We start from the raw sequence: 18,409 nt of genomic DNA, 5'->3' as shown, positions 1-18,409 counted from the left end.
ACTAGCGAGAAGATCATTGCGAGATTACGCTCAATCTTTTCAACTCATGACCTCCCACAACAGATAGTCACAGACAATGGACCAACTTTTACAAGTGAAGAATTTACAAAACAGAATGGAATCAAACACACGTTGTCAGCTCCATATCATCCCTCATCTAATGGACTAGCAGAGAGGGCAGTGCAAACTTTTTAACAAGCTTCCAGATGAAAGAGGAAAAGGGAAGTGTAACTGAGAAACTCTCAAAGTTTTATTTAAATACCGAATTACGCCACATTCCACCACTGGTATACCACCAGCAAAGTTACTGATGGGAAGAAAGTTAACTAGGCTTATTACAGCCAAACCTCTCAAACAAAGTGCAACAGTCACAAATGACTCAGAAGAAACATCATGATGTTAAGAAGCCTTATCACCAATTTATTGAAGTGAATGCTGAGAACTTTACCACAAACAGCAACTTGAAATGGCTTCCAGGAAGAATCTCTAAACCAACTGGACCACTATCATACATCATAGAATTAGTGGATGGCAACACAGTCCGTCGACATGATGAGCTAGAGAGCAAAGTCGAGAACAACGATAAAGTGATAATGCCAACTGGGACTACGTAGATAGTGATTCGACTGAACAATCAACAGACACTTCCACATCTTCACCAACAACTAATCAAGAGTCAGTTCTACGTCAATTTGCATGTACTCGACAGCCACCACAACAATTTGATGCCTCCAATAATACTTGACATATTGAAGCTTAAGATGGGGAAATGTAATGGACTCAGACTTTTATTACTTAATCATGTTGTAGTTATTAGGTTTTGTATGACATCATTAATGGTTACCACGTGTATATATAGTGTCTATTGGACTATTTTAGTTAGTTGTCATGTGGTTGTGTTATCAGTTATATTGAATTTTAAGTGTTACTATTAAAGAAATAGTATTGCATGTTATAAGTCAAGGGACTGGTTAACTACAATACTATAGGGTACATTACAGAAGTGAATATTCCTACTGTGCATTTCAATTATGGAAACTCCACAGCACAGTTATGGATATTCACTTCTTTTGTGTTACAGTAATTTGCTGTCATACTAACTTATACTTGTTTCAGTACCTTTTATTGGTGAATTATATATGTCTGGGTTGTAGCATACACAGTTATTGATGACTGAACTCAAATCTACACATTATATAGTTATCCACATACCAAAACAATTCTTGAGATACAAGTTTCATCTTCGTTCTGCACTATACAAATACTATCATGAAACTATACATAAAATTTGGCATGCCCAAAGTAAAGAAGACCCAAAATGCAAAAATTTTGAAGAAATATAGTTATTACTTAAGTTGCTGTATGTATTCAGTTGAAATGCTGCATCTTGTAATATTATAACTTTTAATAGTGGACACATGTAGCAGAATCGTTTGGTGCAGGGGCAATTTTAGGGGGGTTTCTAGGGTTTCCAGAAACCCCCTCTGAACTAGCACGCGCCCCTACAATTTGTCTGGGTGATAAAAAGGGTCTTCATCTTGCAGCTAGGCTGAAGTTGCAATTCCAGAGAACCAGAAACCCCCTCTGAAAATTTCTAGATCCTTCTCTGTGGTGCATACTCAGTTGGCTCATGTTGTGGCTTATATCACTTTGGTATTTTATGCCACTATGTGCTGTGTACCACACATTGGTCCTGTAACCAAATCCTGGCAATACTGCTGTGATGAAGCTGTTGCATACAATGACAACACCATCACTCCAAATGCTAGATTTCATTGTTTGCAAAGGTAAAATAGATGTGGCATATGTTTTAAGACTCATGTGAAGCAGTAGTCAATTCTTATCCAAGTCTCAATTGTGTCAATATTACATACACAATTACATGTTCACGCTGCATGCATTATTGCTCCTCATTTAGGCAATACCTTTAGCTTCTTACACTGCTCCAAATACCTCCTATCCTGGTTTATCCCTTTTCAAACCCTGGATCCACCCCTAAATACATCGAGTTTGCTAAAAATGGTAGCATCAGAGAGCTGCGCCAGGTTTTTAGCAGTGACTGGACTTCTCAGAGTACATTCTGTTTTAGGCACCTGATTCCACATTATTTCTGATCGCTACAACCATTCCTGCATGCCATCTTGTTGGTTGGTTGACTTTCAAAATTTCTTGTGCGTCCATCTTGGTGAGCTCTGCTTGGCCTTTACTCAGCAAGGAAGTGGAATGGTTCTTGGAATATGGGACTGCATTCTGATTGTGTATGGCTCTCCCAGGTTTCCTATCCCTTGAAACACAGGTGGAAAGGAGTCTTGCACCTGCAGACTTCCCTTGTTTCCCTGCTTTCTTTTTCTATGATCCCTAATCAAACTTATTTATTTGCTTACTTTTTGTAGCATTGTAATGACTGGTGAACCCATGCATACTGCATCAAAGATGGTGCCAGAGGTTATGTTATATATCACGCACCCAAACTATCAATTATTGACTGGCTCGAAAGTGAAGTGGCCATCGACTTCACCTTCAAAAAAGTTCAGCCCATTTCACAGCGTTTCAAATGAAGTACAAGAAATGCCTCTGCAATCAATCCAGTCACCACAAAAGTACGGATGATTCCCGTTTACAAACATAGGGAACACATAAAGCTACCGCCAATCAACACCAGTTGGGCTGTCAGCAAAAAGAAATAGGACACAAACGAGGACAAAGGTAAGTCCACAATGTGTGCATTGTAAGTACTGAGATAAGCCAAAAGGCACCTGTTGGGCTGAAATGATATTGGACAGTGAAAAATCAAGCCCATAGCCTTAGCCATTATCAAGTTACCGTATATTCCATATAAAAGCCACATTCGATTAAACGCCTGTCTCGATTATAAGCCAGAGGGTTTCCAGCACCTTTGCAATAAATTCCTGGTCTCAAATAGAGGCCTGGGCTATTACTATTAGTAGTTTCCTTGTTGTCGCTGCTTCTACATACTAGAGTTTAGAGCCTTCTGAGGGTTAAAGGTACTACGAGTGATCACATAAGCAGTCCAGACAAGTCCTAGTGCATGCAGATGTGTATACTATTTTCTAATCATTTTAAGCTTTGCCTTACACTTGTTTATATAGTCAACACACTGTACCACTGTTTTCTATGCTTACCATTAGGCCAGGCAAAGTTGATTACTAATTGTTTCTCATCCACTAAAATTTAAATTTTCATGTAGGCAGGAGGTCATTATTCATTATTAAAGAAAATACTCCAAATCAAGCTGTCTGTTACTATAAAGGTTAGCTAAAAGCCTTTAAAGAACTAGTACTTACATTTTACCACTGTTTCTGAGGTGCAAGTGACATTTGCTGTGCTGTAAAATGATAGCCAGCTTTCTTAGCATCAAAATAAGTGAGCATGTGATTGATAACAGACAGCAATAATGAAATTAGAGGCAGTTGAGTAAAAAGGAATGAGGGCGGGGATGAGAAACAATTAATCTGGCCTTACAGTAACCCCATCCTACCACCATCCAAATTCTATTAAACGCGGAGCGTCAGTTGAACTAATCCAAAATAAATGCCTGGTCTCAAATAAAGTCCTTATTTGTTTACAGACTGGGTCAAAAATTCTGGGAAGGAAATGAAAGCCCGGGCTTTTATACAAGGAAATATGGTACACTTGTCTGAAAGCATCAGGCAGGCAGTTAGTCAGTAGAAATTTTCATTGCGAATAACATTTTTTTTAAATTGTAGCAATCTATTGGAAGCATTTAGGGTCGTGCTGAAAGCACTTTTGGGCTTGGTTATACCTAACCAATATAATACTGCCAAGGTGTCGGGATGGTATTGTGAAGCTGGTTTTTGGGTGATTTTTTGGCCAGAAAAACCAAAATCTCCATGATCCCTAATATACAGTGCTACTGTACTATATGACACTGTGATCATGGGAGGCTGAAACTTTGGTAACCTATTCATTGGACACTGTAGATAATACTGAGAGAATAAAAGAAATTAGGAAATAGTGCCAACAATGCAGGTTCTTGTTGAGATGATACACTTAGCATATACATACTTTGTTGTTTCATTAAATCATCATACTGCTTTTTGGTCAGTATTACTTTTTCTTCTCCATTTTGTATAACCTGATCAGTTGGCTGAGAAGATGACAATAACTCTGCTTGTCTTGTTGGTTGATCTGAAAATTACACAATGACAACTCAAAGAATTTTACAAGTTAGGTAGTTGAAACACTTGACTGAATTGAGGAATTCCATATTAATTTTTTGTTTTAGACACTTAATACACATATACAATGAAGATTCATTATAGTTATTTTCTGACTGCCTTTACAAGCAGCTAGTTACACAATGGATGCACAACTGACATACAAAAATTAATGTTGTTTCTCTACAGAATCATACAGTATGGTAGTAGGGACAATTGTAGAAATTTTGTATAATTATAGGGATCATAGAAGAAAGAAATGAAACAAGAGGGATCATCTATGCCTTGACAGATGAACCAACACATACCGCATCAAGGGAAAGAACGGTGCTGGCCAGTCATATTTTAAGCAATTGATCGATTAGCATATGAATATCACTAATAGAAGGCAAATGTCGTCATTCCTTGAGTTTTGTTTAAGATGAAGAACACTACAAGAAGTGCCTGTGCAATTAATATACAGTAGACTAAACGGACATCCCAATTATCAATTATTGAGAAGTGAAGTGACTATGCTGCTTCATTTCCTACCCAAAAAATAACGGTACAAGAAGCGCCTTGAGTTACTATGGAGATTATGGATGATTCTCATGAGTGAGTCATGACATATGCAGTACAGAGCCATCATGCGTTACCACAACTCACACTTAATATGCAGTCTTGGACCAAAGTGACATCAAAACAGTGAAGAAATCATAACATAACGTAAATCATAGTTGAGCTATGCTTGGCTGAAGGCATCAGTTAGTTGGTCAGTCAGAAATTCGGTTAAATAGAAAATTTCATAAAAAGTTTGGAGTCAGCATTTTTGGGCTTGGTTATACTTGACCAATACTGCCAAGCTATTATATGAAGAAAAGTGAATATTGCCTAAAAACCAGCTTTACTTTTCCTTCATCACAGCTTGGCAGTACTGAGTAGGCATAATCAAACCTAATTTACTTTCAGGAAATTTCCAACAAGTTTCTATGGAAACGTTTTAACTGAATTTTCTACTAATCATTTGACTTACTGCCTGATACTTCCAGCCAAGTGTATCTAAACTATAATTAAGGCTACAGGCTTACTGTCTTCACTATTTGACATTGCTTTCACCCAAAAAAGATGTGCTTTTTCACCACTGCAACAGCTACAATGCATGCAACTTACTCATTTGTGTCCCGTTTCTGGCTCCACTACCCCACAGGTATTGATTCACGGCAAAGTATCATCATGGCTTCAGTGCCCATGATTTTCTGTAGTGACTGGATTAATTGTAGAGTTACTTTTCATACTGTTCTTCATTTGTAACTCGTACTGTATAGTAGGGACCACAAAGGTTTGGGGGTGGCACATAAAAACATGACCCAAAAGCCAGCCTCACTTTTTCTTGATGATGATGAGCAGTATTGGTTAGGCCCAAACAAGCCTTCAGATTGACACAAAACACTTTCAACAAGTTCCTATGGAATTTTTTTTTAATTTAATGGAAGTGACTGACTGACTGACTGACTGACTGACTGACTGACTGACTGACTGACTGATGCCTTCAGACAAATAACAACTAAGGCTATGGGCTTGATTTTTTCACTGTTTGATGTTGCTTTAGCCGGACACGTGCCTTTTGGCATACCGCAATACATAGAATGCATTCTTCATGGACTTATCAATGTCCTCCCATTCATATTTGCTGACAGCAATAGGTGTCAATTTGGCAGTAGCACGTGATGACTTCCCTTTGTGAAGAGAAGCCATCATGTGCTACTGCTAAATTAACACCTTTCACTGTGAGCAAAAATAAATGGGACACAAAGGAGGACACTAGTAAGTCCATGAAGAATACATTGTCATGCTGCAATATGCCAAAAGACATGTGTCCGGCTAAAGCGACGTCAAACAGTGAAAACATCAAGCCGGTAGCCTTAACCGTTATCAAGTTACGCTTGTCTGAAGGTATCAATCAGTCACTCAGTTACTCAGTCAGTTAGTCACTAGAAAACAACTACACAAAAAATGTTTTGGAATTTCAACTAGAGTAGGGACCATAGCACATTGATAAAAAGTACTGAAACAAGCTGGAGTAGTGCACAATATTAAATCACAGTAAAACAATAAGAAGTGTTATATCCCTACTGTCCTCAAGATACCATAATGGAAATGCACAGTAGGGATATAACACTTCTTTTGTTTTAATATTGTGCACTACTCCAGCTTGTTTCAGTACTTTTTATTGATGTGCTATATGGTCCCTAGATCCCTACTGTATGATTCTGTATGATTTTTTTTTTAATTTCATAGCATTTAATACTGCTTCATCTCATCAGGGAAAGATGAGGCTGGTTTTTGGGTGATGATTTCTAATGGGCCACGCCCAAGCCTTTGTGGTCCCTACTATACAGTACTATCATATGATGTAATCCCTGTTTATAAAAACACTAGCATCAGTACCTGCCCTACGTGCAGGACCATTTCACATTCCACATTAACCACAATAGCATGAACCACTGCATTGGGAATGAAACATAAAAGATCATGTCCAAAGTAGCATGCATGCATGGTGATTTCTTGTATAAACCTTATTCAACCATCATGGAAGCACTAATTAAAATGATGTGAACATGGGATTAACTAAACAGCAGTTCTATTTTTTTATTAAGGTTTTACAGCACAAGTGCTGAAGGTCTGTAGGACCAGGACACCTGGTCCTACAAAGTTGTTTTATATATAGTATGTTTGAAAAGGTGGAGAAAGGATAAAAATCATTCTGGCCAGTACAACCAAGCCAGTCTAGGCTGCTAACCTGTACTGCCTTGCCTGACCAGTCAACCCAACCAGGAAGAGCAGAACCACTGGATTTAACTTATAGACATACTTGAACATTTTGATGACGGTTGATTGTGGTCAGCAGCAGTGAACGTACTTACTACCTTTTGTTCACATAAACAGACGAGTCCTAGGAATATCACAGAAATATTATGCTTATTAAGCACCACAATTGAATTTTTGAGAAGACAGTCTAGATTCATCTTCTCAGTCATCCTACAGGTGCAATGCCTATTCTACCAATGATAAGACTACTCCATGAGTTTCTAATTGTTTCATGTGTCTTGTGTGTACCTCAAGTTGACAGTTCCCTACACCAGTTAAAGCACTGCCTAGATTTGTGCTATACATTAATATGGAGTGTTCTCGAGACAAAATATAGCACTTGGCTTTGCTTCATGCTATATTTTGTCTCTTGCCCACTTTTTACAAGCTATATTTGACGTATAGCACTCACAGCTGTGCTTTAACTTTTACACAAATATATATTTTACAAGTACAGGGAAAGATTAGGATTTTTAGGGATCATAGCATAGTAAAAAAAGTGCAGGGAAACAGGGAGGTCGCCTATATCTGCAGATTGGACATAGACTGAAGTAGGGATTAAATGTCCATTAGTATATCTGCAGGTGTAGGTGACCTCCCTTGTTTCCTTACGAGCTTAAAATTCCTTATTTTTCCCTATACTTGTTTGTTTACATTTTTGTATCATAATATGTAAAGATGAACCCACTCATACTGCAAGAATGATGCCAGAGTTAATGTTTCATCTGAAAATGCACGGCCCCAACTATCCATTACTGACCCAAACATTAAGTAGCAATTATGCTTCACTTTCAAATATGTTCAGCCTGTTACACAGTATTACATATGAAGAACAGTAAGAGAAGCACCTCTGCAATCAATCCAGTGTCCACAGGCGATTCTTGTTTACAATAGTAGGGAAGCCATCAAGCTACTGTGAATCAACACCTTGGGATGTTAGCAAAAAAAATGGGAAACAAAGGAGGACAAAGGTAAGTCCATGATATGTGCATAGTACATACTGAGGTATGCCGCCAAAAGGCACCTGTCGGGCTGAAGCAATGTCTAACAGTGAAAAAGTCAAGCCTGTATCCTTAGCAATTATCGAGTTGCACTTGTCTGAAGGCATTACTCAGTCAGTCAGTCAGTCAGTCAGTCAGTCAGTCAGTCAGTCAGTCAGTCAGTCAGTCAGTCAGTCAGTCAGTCAGTCAGTCAGAAATTTCTGCTAAGTAATTCTTTTAAGTGTTTCAAGTCATACTGAAAGCACTTTGGGCTTGGTTATACCTAACCAATACTGCCAAGGCGTCAAAAAGGTATTGTGAAGCTGGTTTCAGGGTGATATTTTTTTGCCAGAAAAGCCCAATTCTTCATAATCTACTACCATACTGTATGAATAGCTAAACAATTAATGCACGTGACATGGGTACAGAATTATGTGTTGTAATGATGTTTCTCTTATTGTGTTCACTAACCAATGAAGGTTTTCTTTACAGTTGCAGCCACTCCATTCATATCAACACCTGGTGCCCTCAGTGCTGCTACTAGTTCATACCAACTTGCATTGGGATAAGCTTTCAGCCAGAAACTAAACATTTCTAAACAACATCTTGACACATCATTATTGTTTGCTTTGATAATGTCTAACTGTCCCACACGTTGGTTATCTAGCAGTTCTACTCCCAGCTCATACCATTTCAGGCCCACAGCAGTGATAATCCTACCATGCTGTAGTGCCTGTATAGTTGGTTTTGGGTCACCTACACATTAATAGGTCATAATATAACACAAAATAAAAGTCATTCACATGCAGTCATCGCACATCTTATAGATAGCAATTGTATAGTGTCCTATGATTCAGGATGTATTCGGACTGAACTGCCATAACTCTCCAATTTTGTGACTTTGTATTGTATGCGTTGTTATAGCTAAAGATAAAATGTATTTGTCAGTTCAGTAACCCCTTAGTTCACAAGTAAGTTACATACCATTAGCAGCAATGCTAATGTGTCCATTGATCAGTGTACGTTGTCATTATATGTTTAGTCTCCTTCATGCAAAAGACACAAGCCCACATAGACTTAATTATGGTTTCTCATCCCCACCCACATTGCTGTTTTCCCTTACCACATCAATGATTTTCTGCAACCTATTAAATCAGTAACTACAGTTGTAGCTAGAGCAACCTAATAGAAATTGCATGTGAGCTATTTAGCTAATTAAAGAATCCACCCTCTCACATTAGCGTTTTGAGTACTGTTAGATGAGAAAATAACGATTAAGTTTATGTGGTCTAACCTGTAATCGTTTTAATAGTACTCGATTATTTCACCAGCATTAAAGGTTATGGTGTTTAGTCACAAAGTGCATGGGAATACTGTTTTACAGCCTTGCTAGCTTGTTTGATGAGTAGCGTGTCGTACATACAACTATGAAAGCCAGCATGCCAGACAATTTTGCTAGGTAGAGCAAAAAAATTGTGACTGGGCCTGAAATTAGGACACGTGGGCACAAACTACAGTCTATTACATAACGAGTTATGTCTCTCAATACTGGGATACAATAAGTGCATTCTGTAGCTTGGATTATAATGTCAATGAAATTATTGATAAGTGTATGAAATTGGATGGTCTAAATGTTATGTAATGTACATCATTAAAGTTTAAAAGAAGTAGGCAAATTTTATGTGCCTACATGCAGTCACACTTTATCAAAACTTTTTTGGAAATATGTGCCACTAAAGTTCTTTTTGTTTTTCTTTGTGAGGGCCTTGTTTCTCTCACTTTTGCTAAGATTACTATACTAATGAGTAATACAGTTGTCAAATTGTAAAGGAAGGTGAATACAAAATGCCAAGTTTGATGCAAAATCCATTAGCATTTTACATTCAGATTTATATAGACAATTCTTTGTATAAAAATTGGAATAATTATGTCACTATACTACAGGGTAAAAACTGTTGAGAATAACTTAAATATTGGTCTGTACATTTCATAGAATTGCCATTTGGTGGTTAAAGAATTGGAGAAAAGGTTACTAGGCAAAAACCAAACTGGTATATAGTTGTACGGTAAAAGTACTCTAACACAACGATTGGCTATGTAGAAGCAAATAATGCGAACCAGATTTTGTTTAGTGCACCAAGGAAGTTGATCGAACACGTGCTTGTATTTACCATTACAACACATGCTTGTATTTACCATTACAACACATGCTTGTATTTACCATTACAAAACACTGAACAACAGTTGTATTTGCTTTGTTTTGTATTCCAGATACACATCAAAGTATATGTTGACACATTCTACTGATAAACAAAAATTACAGTCGTGACATCAGTATTATGTTCAAATAACTGATAGGGTCCTGTATTTCACCAGAGTGACCCTGTAGAGCTTTTTATATAGGTGAAGGGAGGGCAGCACCAGACTCTAAAACCTTTCCTGTTTACTGGAGATAGACTAATTGTAATCAAGCATATGTATAATTAAGCTAGAATAGTTTTGAGAAATAATTGGTAGTAATAAGAACATTTCCAGAATAAATACAATCATAATCTGTAGAACTAATTGACGGACATTCACACATTTAAAAGTTGTGAAATCAAAGATGGCAGCCAAGAAATGGCTGTAATGATGTTAATTGCATAAATTTCTGTGTGTACAATTGTTAAAATTTATTTGCACATCATTGCAATCATTTCACCTTTGATTTCACAACTTTTTTTTCACCCAGGCTTTTTAAGGCCGCACCATTTTTTCACAGTTTGGCTGTTTATACAGTAGTGTGGATGCTCAACATTACCTATAACATACAGCATGGTAGTACTGAATTAGAGATGATGGAGTTTTGCACTTTCACACAAAAACACTGCACCAGAAACCAGCCTCACAATACCTTCATGGAGCCTCGACTAGATGTAACCAAGCTTAAAATTAATAGTACTTTCAATATGCTTCCAATTGTTACTACAAACAATTTAAAAAATTATTCAGCACAATTTCTACTAACTGACTGCCTTACCAACAATGCCTTCAGACATGTATAACTTGATAACAACTAAGGCTACAGGCTTGATGTTTTCACTGTTCAACATCATTTCAGCCTAACAGGTACCTTTTGGCATACCATGGTATAACAATGCATGCTTCATGAATTTACCTGTGGCTTCCTCTGTGTCCCATTTATGATTGCTGAACCCGTGCATGCCACATTAGAAGAATGGTGCCATACTTATTGTTTTCAACTGAACACTCATCCCATAATTTTGAGAATCATAGGCCTAATAGCTACAGGTCTACAATTTTGCAAGCCCACTTTCAGAAATTCACAGAGAACTACCATGTGGCAGGAAATTTTAATGAAAAAAATTTACAAATCATTTAAATTCATCAAACATCCATAAGCACTTCAAGTTTAGATACATGATTTCTTGATTTGTCAACATTTTTATCAAGGCAAATTAAGTGTGGATTGGTCACTTATTCCTTCTGTCAAAATGTCCTGTTATGGTATCAGGCCAGCACATATTAGGTGCAACCTTAACATACTTTTACTATAATACATCATCATCATGTGCTAGTAGCATTATGGGATCTTAACAGAGTCTTCTTTTGTGTGTGCAGCTGAAGACAGTACAAAGGTTGTATATTCAGGCACGGTTTTAGGCCATTCCACCAGTTTTCTGAAGTCTTTTAACACTGAAATGATAATAGAATGGAACAACCACCTGCAGTTGATTTAACACTAAGCACCTGCCTGGCAGGAGTGCCTGTAACAGACCCCGTTGTGCTAAGCACCTTGTGATTGTCCTCAGAGTGCTGGGCACCTTGTGATTGTCCTCAGAGTGCTGGTACTTGAATTAATGTTTGAGTCAATATTGCATATTTCTGGACAACCATTTTATTGTCTGGAATTGTGTCTGGATAACTAAGAACGCTACACTACTGCTGGGAAGCAGCAGTGACATTTCATTATGGAATTTGTTGATAGTTAGTGGCAACCACTAACCTCATGAGTTTGAGCACTAACCTATAGGCATGCAATATAAATTTTAAAATGGTATCTTTGACTTGTGGAATACATACTATTCGCCACAGTCAGAAGGTTGAAGTCTTCCTAAATTATACAGCTGATGCTGCAAGGAAGTACAGTCAATTCTTATATCATCTAGCTAACATAGCTATATTGATAGTAAATACAATCTAATCCAAAACAGCCAAGCTGTAAAAAAAGTGTGCGGCCCTCAGAAAGGCTACGGTGAAAAAAGATGTGAAATCCAAGGTGGCGGCCAAGAAATGGCTGTGATGGTAGGTTAATGGTAAAAATTTTAATAATGACAATTTAGGCAAATTTTGTGAAGCGGCACAAAATTCAGCTGAATTGTCGTTATTAAAATGTTTACCATTAACCTACCATCACAGCCATTTCTTGGCCGCCACCTTGGATTTCACATCTTTTTTCACCGTAGCCTTTCTGAGGGCCGCACACTTTTTTTACAGCTTGGCTGTTTTGGATTAGATTTCATTTCTTTTTGTATTTGTATACCCCAAAGCCGGCCTATGGCCAGCTTTGGGACTTTTTTAACCTATGTTTTTTTCTTTACTACAGGAAGAAGAAAAGATGAAGTAGATGTACTTTAAATATTTTATCAATAAATGTACAAATTATATATACTGTATAATACATATGTGACCGGATTTGCGAAAAGGGGTCTTCCACACACATCCAATTTGCCAACTTTGACAATTGATAACTTCAGATTGGAAAGAGCTATTGCCTTGAAATTTGGGAAGTGGTGAGCACCACTATAGCTGAATACATGGTGAAATTTTCAGGTTAATATGTTACTTGAACACTGAGTTATAGTCTCCAACGTTTACAGAATTGGATGTGTGTGGAAGACCCATTTTCGCAAATCCGGTCACTATATTGATTACAGAAATCTCCATGGTGGCTTCTTTGTAACTGAACACTCTACAAGGTGACTTCTTCTAATTGCTCTCTCTACAGGGTGAATTGCTTGTAGCTGAACGATCTACAAGATAACTTCTTCTAGCTGATCTCTCTACAGGGTGATGTGTTTGTAGCTGAATTCTGTATAGGTGATTTGTTTACAGCTGAGCTCTTTACAGAATGGTTTCTTTGTAGCTGAACTCTCTAAAAGGTAACTTCTTCTAACTGATCTTTCTACAGGGCAATTTGTTTCTGGCAGAATTTTCTACAGGGTGATTTCTTTACAGCTGAACTCTCTACATGGTGGTTTCTTTGTAGCTGAACTCTCTACAAGGTAATTTCTTCTAGCTGATCTCTCTACAGGGAGATTTGTTTGTAGCTGAACTATCTACAAGGTAACTTCTTATAGCTGATCTCTCTACAGGGTGATTTGTTCGTAGTTGAATTCTGTACAGGTGATTTGTTTGCAGCTGAGCTCTTTACAAAATGGTTTCTTTGTAGCTGAACTTCTAACTGATCTTTCTACAGGGTGATTTGTTTGTAGCTGAACTATCTACAAGGTAATTTCTTCTAGCTGATCTCTCTACAGGGTGATTTGTTTGTAGCTGAATTCTGTACAAGTGATTTGTTTGCAGCTGAGCTCTTTACAGAATGGTTTCTTTGTAGCTGAACTCTCTACAGGGTGATTTGTTTGTAGCTGAAATCCCTACAAGGTAACTTCTTCTAGCTGATCTTTCTACAGGGCGATTTGTTTGTAGCTGAGTTCTCTACAGGGTGTTTGTTTGCAGCTGAATTCTCTACATGGTGGTTTCTCTATAGCTGAACTCTCTACAAGGTGACTTCTTCTAGCTGATCTCTCTACAGGGTGATTTGTTTGTAGCTGAACTCTCTACAGGTGATTTGTTTGTAGCTGAACTCTCTACAAGGCGATACTTCTAGGTGATCTCTCTACAGGATTCCTTGTTTCTAACTGAACTCTCAACAGGGTGATCTGTTCATAGCTGAACTTTCTACTGGGTGATTTGTTTGCAGCTGAACTCGCTAAATGGTGGATTCTTTGTAGCTGAACTCTCTACAATGTGACTTCTTCTAGCTGAACTCTCTACAAGGTGAATTGTTTCTAGCTGATTTCTCTACAGGGTGACTTGATTCTAGCTGAACTCTCTACAGGTGATTTGTTTGTAGCTGAACTCTCTACATGGTGGTTTCGTTGTAGCTGAACTCTCTACAAGGTAACTTCTTCTACCTGATCTTTTTACACTGCATGTTTGTTTGTAGCTGAGTTCTCTACAGGGTGATTTGTTTGCAGCTGAACTCTCTACATGGGAGTTTCATTGTAGCTGAACTCTCTACAATGTGACTTCTTCTAGCTGAACTCTCTACAGGGTGACTTGTTTCTAGCTGAACTCTCTACAGGTGATTTGTTTGCAGCTGAACTCTCTACATGGTGGTTTCTTTGTAGCTGAACTCTCTACAAGGTAACTTCTTCTAGCCAATCTTTCTACAAGGTGATTGAGTTTTTTGCAGCTGAACTCTTTACATGGTGGTTGCTTTGTAGCTGAACTCTCTAAAAGGTGACTTCTTCTAGCTGAACTTTCTACAAGATGATTTGTTTGCAGCTGAACTCTCTACGTGGTAGTTTCTTTGTAGCTGAACTCTCTACAGTGTGACTTCTTCTAGCTGAACTCTCTACAGGGTGACTTGTTTTTAGCTGATCTCTCTACAGGGTGACTTGTTTCTAGCTGAACTCTCTACAGGTGATTTGTTTCCAGCTGAACTCTCTACAGGGTGATTTGTTTGTAGCTGAATTCTCTACAGGGTGATTTATTTGCAGCTTAACTCTCTACAAGGTGACTTCTTCTAGCTGAACTCTCTACAGAGTGATTGATTTTTTTTGCAGCTGAACTCTCTACATGGTGGTTTCTTTGTAACTGAACTCTCTACAGGGTGATTTGTTTGTAGCTGAACTCTCTACAGGGTGATCTGTTCATAGCTGAACTCCCTATAAGGTAGCTTCTTCTAGCTAATTTTTATACAGGGCGATTTGTTTGTAGCTGAGTTCTCTACAGGGTGATTTGTTTGCAGCTGAACTCTACATGGTAGTTTCTTTGTAGCTCTACAATGTGACTTCTTCTAGCTGAACTCTACAAGGTGACTTGTTTCTAGCTGATCTCTCTACAGGGTGACTTGTTTCTAGCTGAACTCTCTACAGGTAATTTGTTTGCAGCTGAACTCTCTACATGGTTTATTTCTTTGTAACTGAACTCCCTGCAAGGTGACTGCTTCTAGCTGATCTCTCTATAGGGAGATTTGTTTGTAGCTTAACTCTCTACAGGTGATTTGTTTGCAGCTGAACTCTCTACATGATGGTTTCTTTGTAGCTGAACTCTCTACAAGGTAATTTCTTCTAGCTGATCTCTCTACAGACCGATTTGTTTGTAGCTGAACTCTCTACATGATGGTTTCTTTGTAGCTGAACTCTCTACAAGGTGATTTCTTCTATAGCTGATCTTTCTACAGGGTGATTTGTTTGTAGTTGAACTCTCTACATGATAGTTTCTTTGCAGCTGAACTCTCTACAAGGTGATTTCTTCTATAGCTGATCTTTCTACAGGGTGATTTGTTTGTACCTGAACTATCTACATGATGGTTTCTTTGCAGCTGAACTCTCTACAAGGTAACTTCTTCTAGCTGATCTCACTACAGGACAATTTGTTTGTACCTGAACTCTCACATGATTGTTTCTTTGAAGCTGAACTCTCTACAAGGTGATTTCTTCTAGCTGATCTTTCTACAGGGTGATTTGTTTGTAGCAGAACTCTCTACAAGGAAACTTCTTCTAGCTGATCTCTCTACAGGGAGATTTGTTTGTAGCTGAACTCTCTATACATTGTTTGTTTGCGGCTGAATTCTCTACATGATGGTTTCTTTGTAGCTGAACTCTCTACAAGGTAACTTCTTCTAGCTGATCTATTTACAGGGTGAATTGTTTGTAGCTGAACGATCTACAAGGTAACTTCTTCTAACTGATCTCTCTACAGGGTGATTTGTCTGTAGCTGAACTCTCTACAAGGAAACCTCTTTTAACTGAGCTCTGTACAGGGTGAATTGTTTGTAGCTGAACTATCTACAAGGTAACTTCTTCTAGCTGATCTCTCTACAGGATGATTTGTTTGTAGCTGAACTATCTACAAGGTAACTTCTTCTAGCTGATCTCTCTACAGGGTGATTTGTTTGTAGCTGAATTCTGTATAGGTGATTTGTTTGCAGCTGAGCTCTTTACAGAATGGTTTCTTTGTAGCTGAACTTTCTACAAGGTAACTTCTTCTAGCTGATGTATCTACAGGGTCACTAGTTTGTAGCTGAATTCTCTACATGGTGGTTTCTTTGTAACTGAACTATCTACAAGGTGACATCTTCTAGCTGATCTTTCAACAGGGTGACTTGTTTGTAACTGAACTCTCTACAAGAAAACTTCTTCTAACTGATGTCTGAACAGGGTGAATTGTTTGTAGCTGAACTCTCTACAGGGTGATTTGTTTGTAGCTGATCTCTATACAGGTTACTTATTTCTATCTGATCTCTTGAATTCTGTTCAGGGTGACTGCTCTATTAGTATGACTGCTCTATTAGAGTATCTCGATCTTGCACTTGCTACACCAAGTTGGATTTCGTGTTATAACTCCGTGGCTTTAAGTCTGATTCTTCTACACCATTGAAGAGCCTTTCTAAGATGATAACTCCATCTGTACAGCGATTTTCAAAGCATTACCCCAAGTGGTTTATCTGGTAGGCGTGGCAAGCATAATAATAATAATAATAAAATTAAAAATTAGCTAATCTCGATTGCGTAATTGTTACACACTGTTGATTTTTTCGCTGTATCTTCCTGGTTTTTAGCTCGATTTCTTTCAAACCACAAAAGGTTTGAGGTTCAATAGTTAACCTATTCACCCACCGATTTTCAGCTTCTTCCCATACGCGGTTTACCCTGTAGGCGTGACAACATATTGGTGTTATTTTTCGTGCATAATCGCTCATAACTCTTTGCCTGTTTATGGTATTCCAGCCAAAGTTGGTACCGAGATGCGCCTTTATACCCCCCTTCTGTGTGCCAAATTTCAAGGCAATCGGATAACGCGTTCGCGTTTTATAGCAGTTTTTGTAAATGTGCGAAAAGAGGAAGAAAAATAAGAAGAAAAAAAAAACGAAGAAACTAAGCCACTTTTTGAAGTCGCATATCTCAGGAATGCCTGAAGCGATTTTGCTCAAATTTGGAATGTAGAGTGCTGAAGGTGGAGGGAATCTACACAGCAAAATTTGTCTTGTTTCATCAAGGCAGCACAGAGCTACGGAGGTGCGAAAATTGCGTTTTCTTTCTTCCTGTAAATATACTCACGGGGTTGCGCGCCGGCTTCTTGGGCCGCACGACACACTACCGTGTGTCTTGACATCAAGGCAGCACAGAGCTACGGAGGTGCGAAAATTGCGTTTTCTTTCTTCCTGTCAATATACTCACGGGGTTGCGCGCCGGCTTCTTGGGCCGCACAACACACTACCGTGTGTCTTGATTGTGCATTTTTATAATCACAAGACTGGACATTTTGCTGTTGTAGCATGATGAGACAAGAGCATACAAAAGATACTCACATTTTAATGGGAGTAGGAACATGACAAGTAAAACTGCGATGGAGAGTGAGAGATTGTGTCAGTTCATTTATTTCATAGGCAAGTAGGGTTCTAAAGATTAACTAAATGAAGCTCATCATATCAATAAATTTGACAGTTATTTGGCAGCTTCAACTAGATCTTTCACCAAAACAATTAAGACACTCTAATAGAGCAGTCACACAAGATGAAACTGCTGGGTCACAGAGTTGTGATAGAGATTTAGAATGAAGCATTTCCAAGTCACATACATTATGGATTATTGTGGGCTTTTTTCATGTTACACAAAGAGTGGAGGGTTCTACAATAACTTTCAAAGTACTAAGCAAAAAATTTGTTAAATAGGTATAGTAATACTGCGTAACAAGTAACTATCTGCAACAAAACTAGGGCTTGAGAAGCTCTAGTTGCAAGTTTTCTAATGTATTGTGAATTTCAGTATTTTACCTTATTTCCATCCACTAATGACATCTAGCTATGCACTACAAAACCTTTACAAAAAAGTTTCTAGGATCACACAAATGACAATATCTGCACGTGCTCCAATAAAGTAGTCAAATTCTACCAGAACAATCAGTGAAAGTGCAATCTTATAACAATCACTGTGACAAGGAACTAGACAAGAACAGGCAACTATTCTGCAGACTCTTTAATACGTCCTGTGTCAAAGAAAAGCTGTTTGTTGTAATGGCTACTTAATTGGCGTATTATCTTCAGTGCAAAATCAATAGATCCAGCAATGTGCTGTAAAGAATGTAACTCCT

General features: G+C 38.1%; 1 protein-coding gene and 1 long non-coding RNA gene across 5 annotated transcripts in view; one reads left to right on the top strand and one right to left on the bottom strand.

The window, feature by feature from the left end:
• Positions 1-8,890, top strand: part of LOC136256902 (uncharacterized) — an 89,585-nt gene extending 80,695 nt beyond the window's left edge. For all 4 annotated transcript variants that reach the window (XR_010701721.1, XR_010701720.1, XR_010701719.1 and 1 more), the window contains one exon: positions 8,519-8,890. This is a non-coding gene — a long non-coding RNA (uncharacterized lncRNA). The remainder of the gene's footprint in view (positions 1-8,518) is intronic.
• The window catches only part of LOC136256888 (uncharacterized), a 75,810-nt gene that overhangs the window by 56,588 nt on the left and 813 nt on the right, over positions 1-18,409 (bottom strand). Inside the window, exons 2-3 of the mRNA XM_066049946.1 lie at positions 8,498-8,782; positions 4,048-4,170 (exon numbers count right to left, since the gene is read on the bottom strand). Coding sequence (XP_065906018.1) covers positions 4,048-4,170; positions 8,498-8,782 — 408 coding nt within the window. The remainder of the gene's footprint in view (positions 1-4,047; positions 4,171-8,497; positions 8,783-18,409) is intronic.

The sequence above is a fragment of the Dysidea avara genome, chromosome 5 (assembly GCF_963678975.1).
Source record: "Dysidea avara chromosome 5, odDysAvar1.4, whole genome shotgun sequence".
NCBI classification, from domain to species: domain Eukaryota; kingdom Metazoa; phylum Porifera; class Demospongiae; order Dictyoceratida; family Dysideidae; genus Dysidea; species Dysidea avara.
Note: the sequence above shows the minus strand (reverse complement) of the source record. Positions and strands in the feature narration are given on the sequence as shown.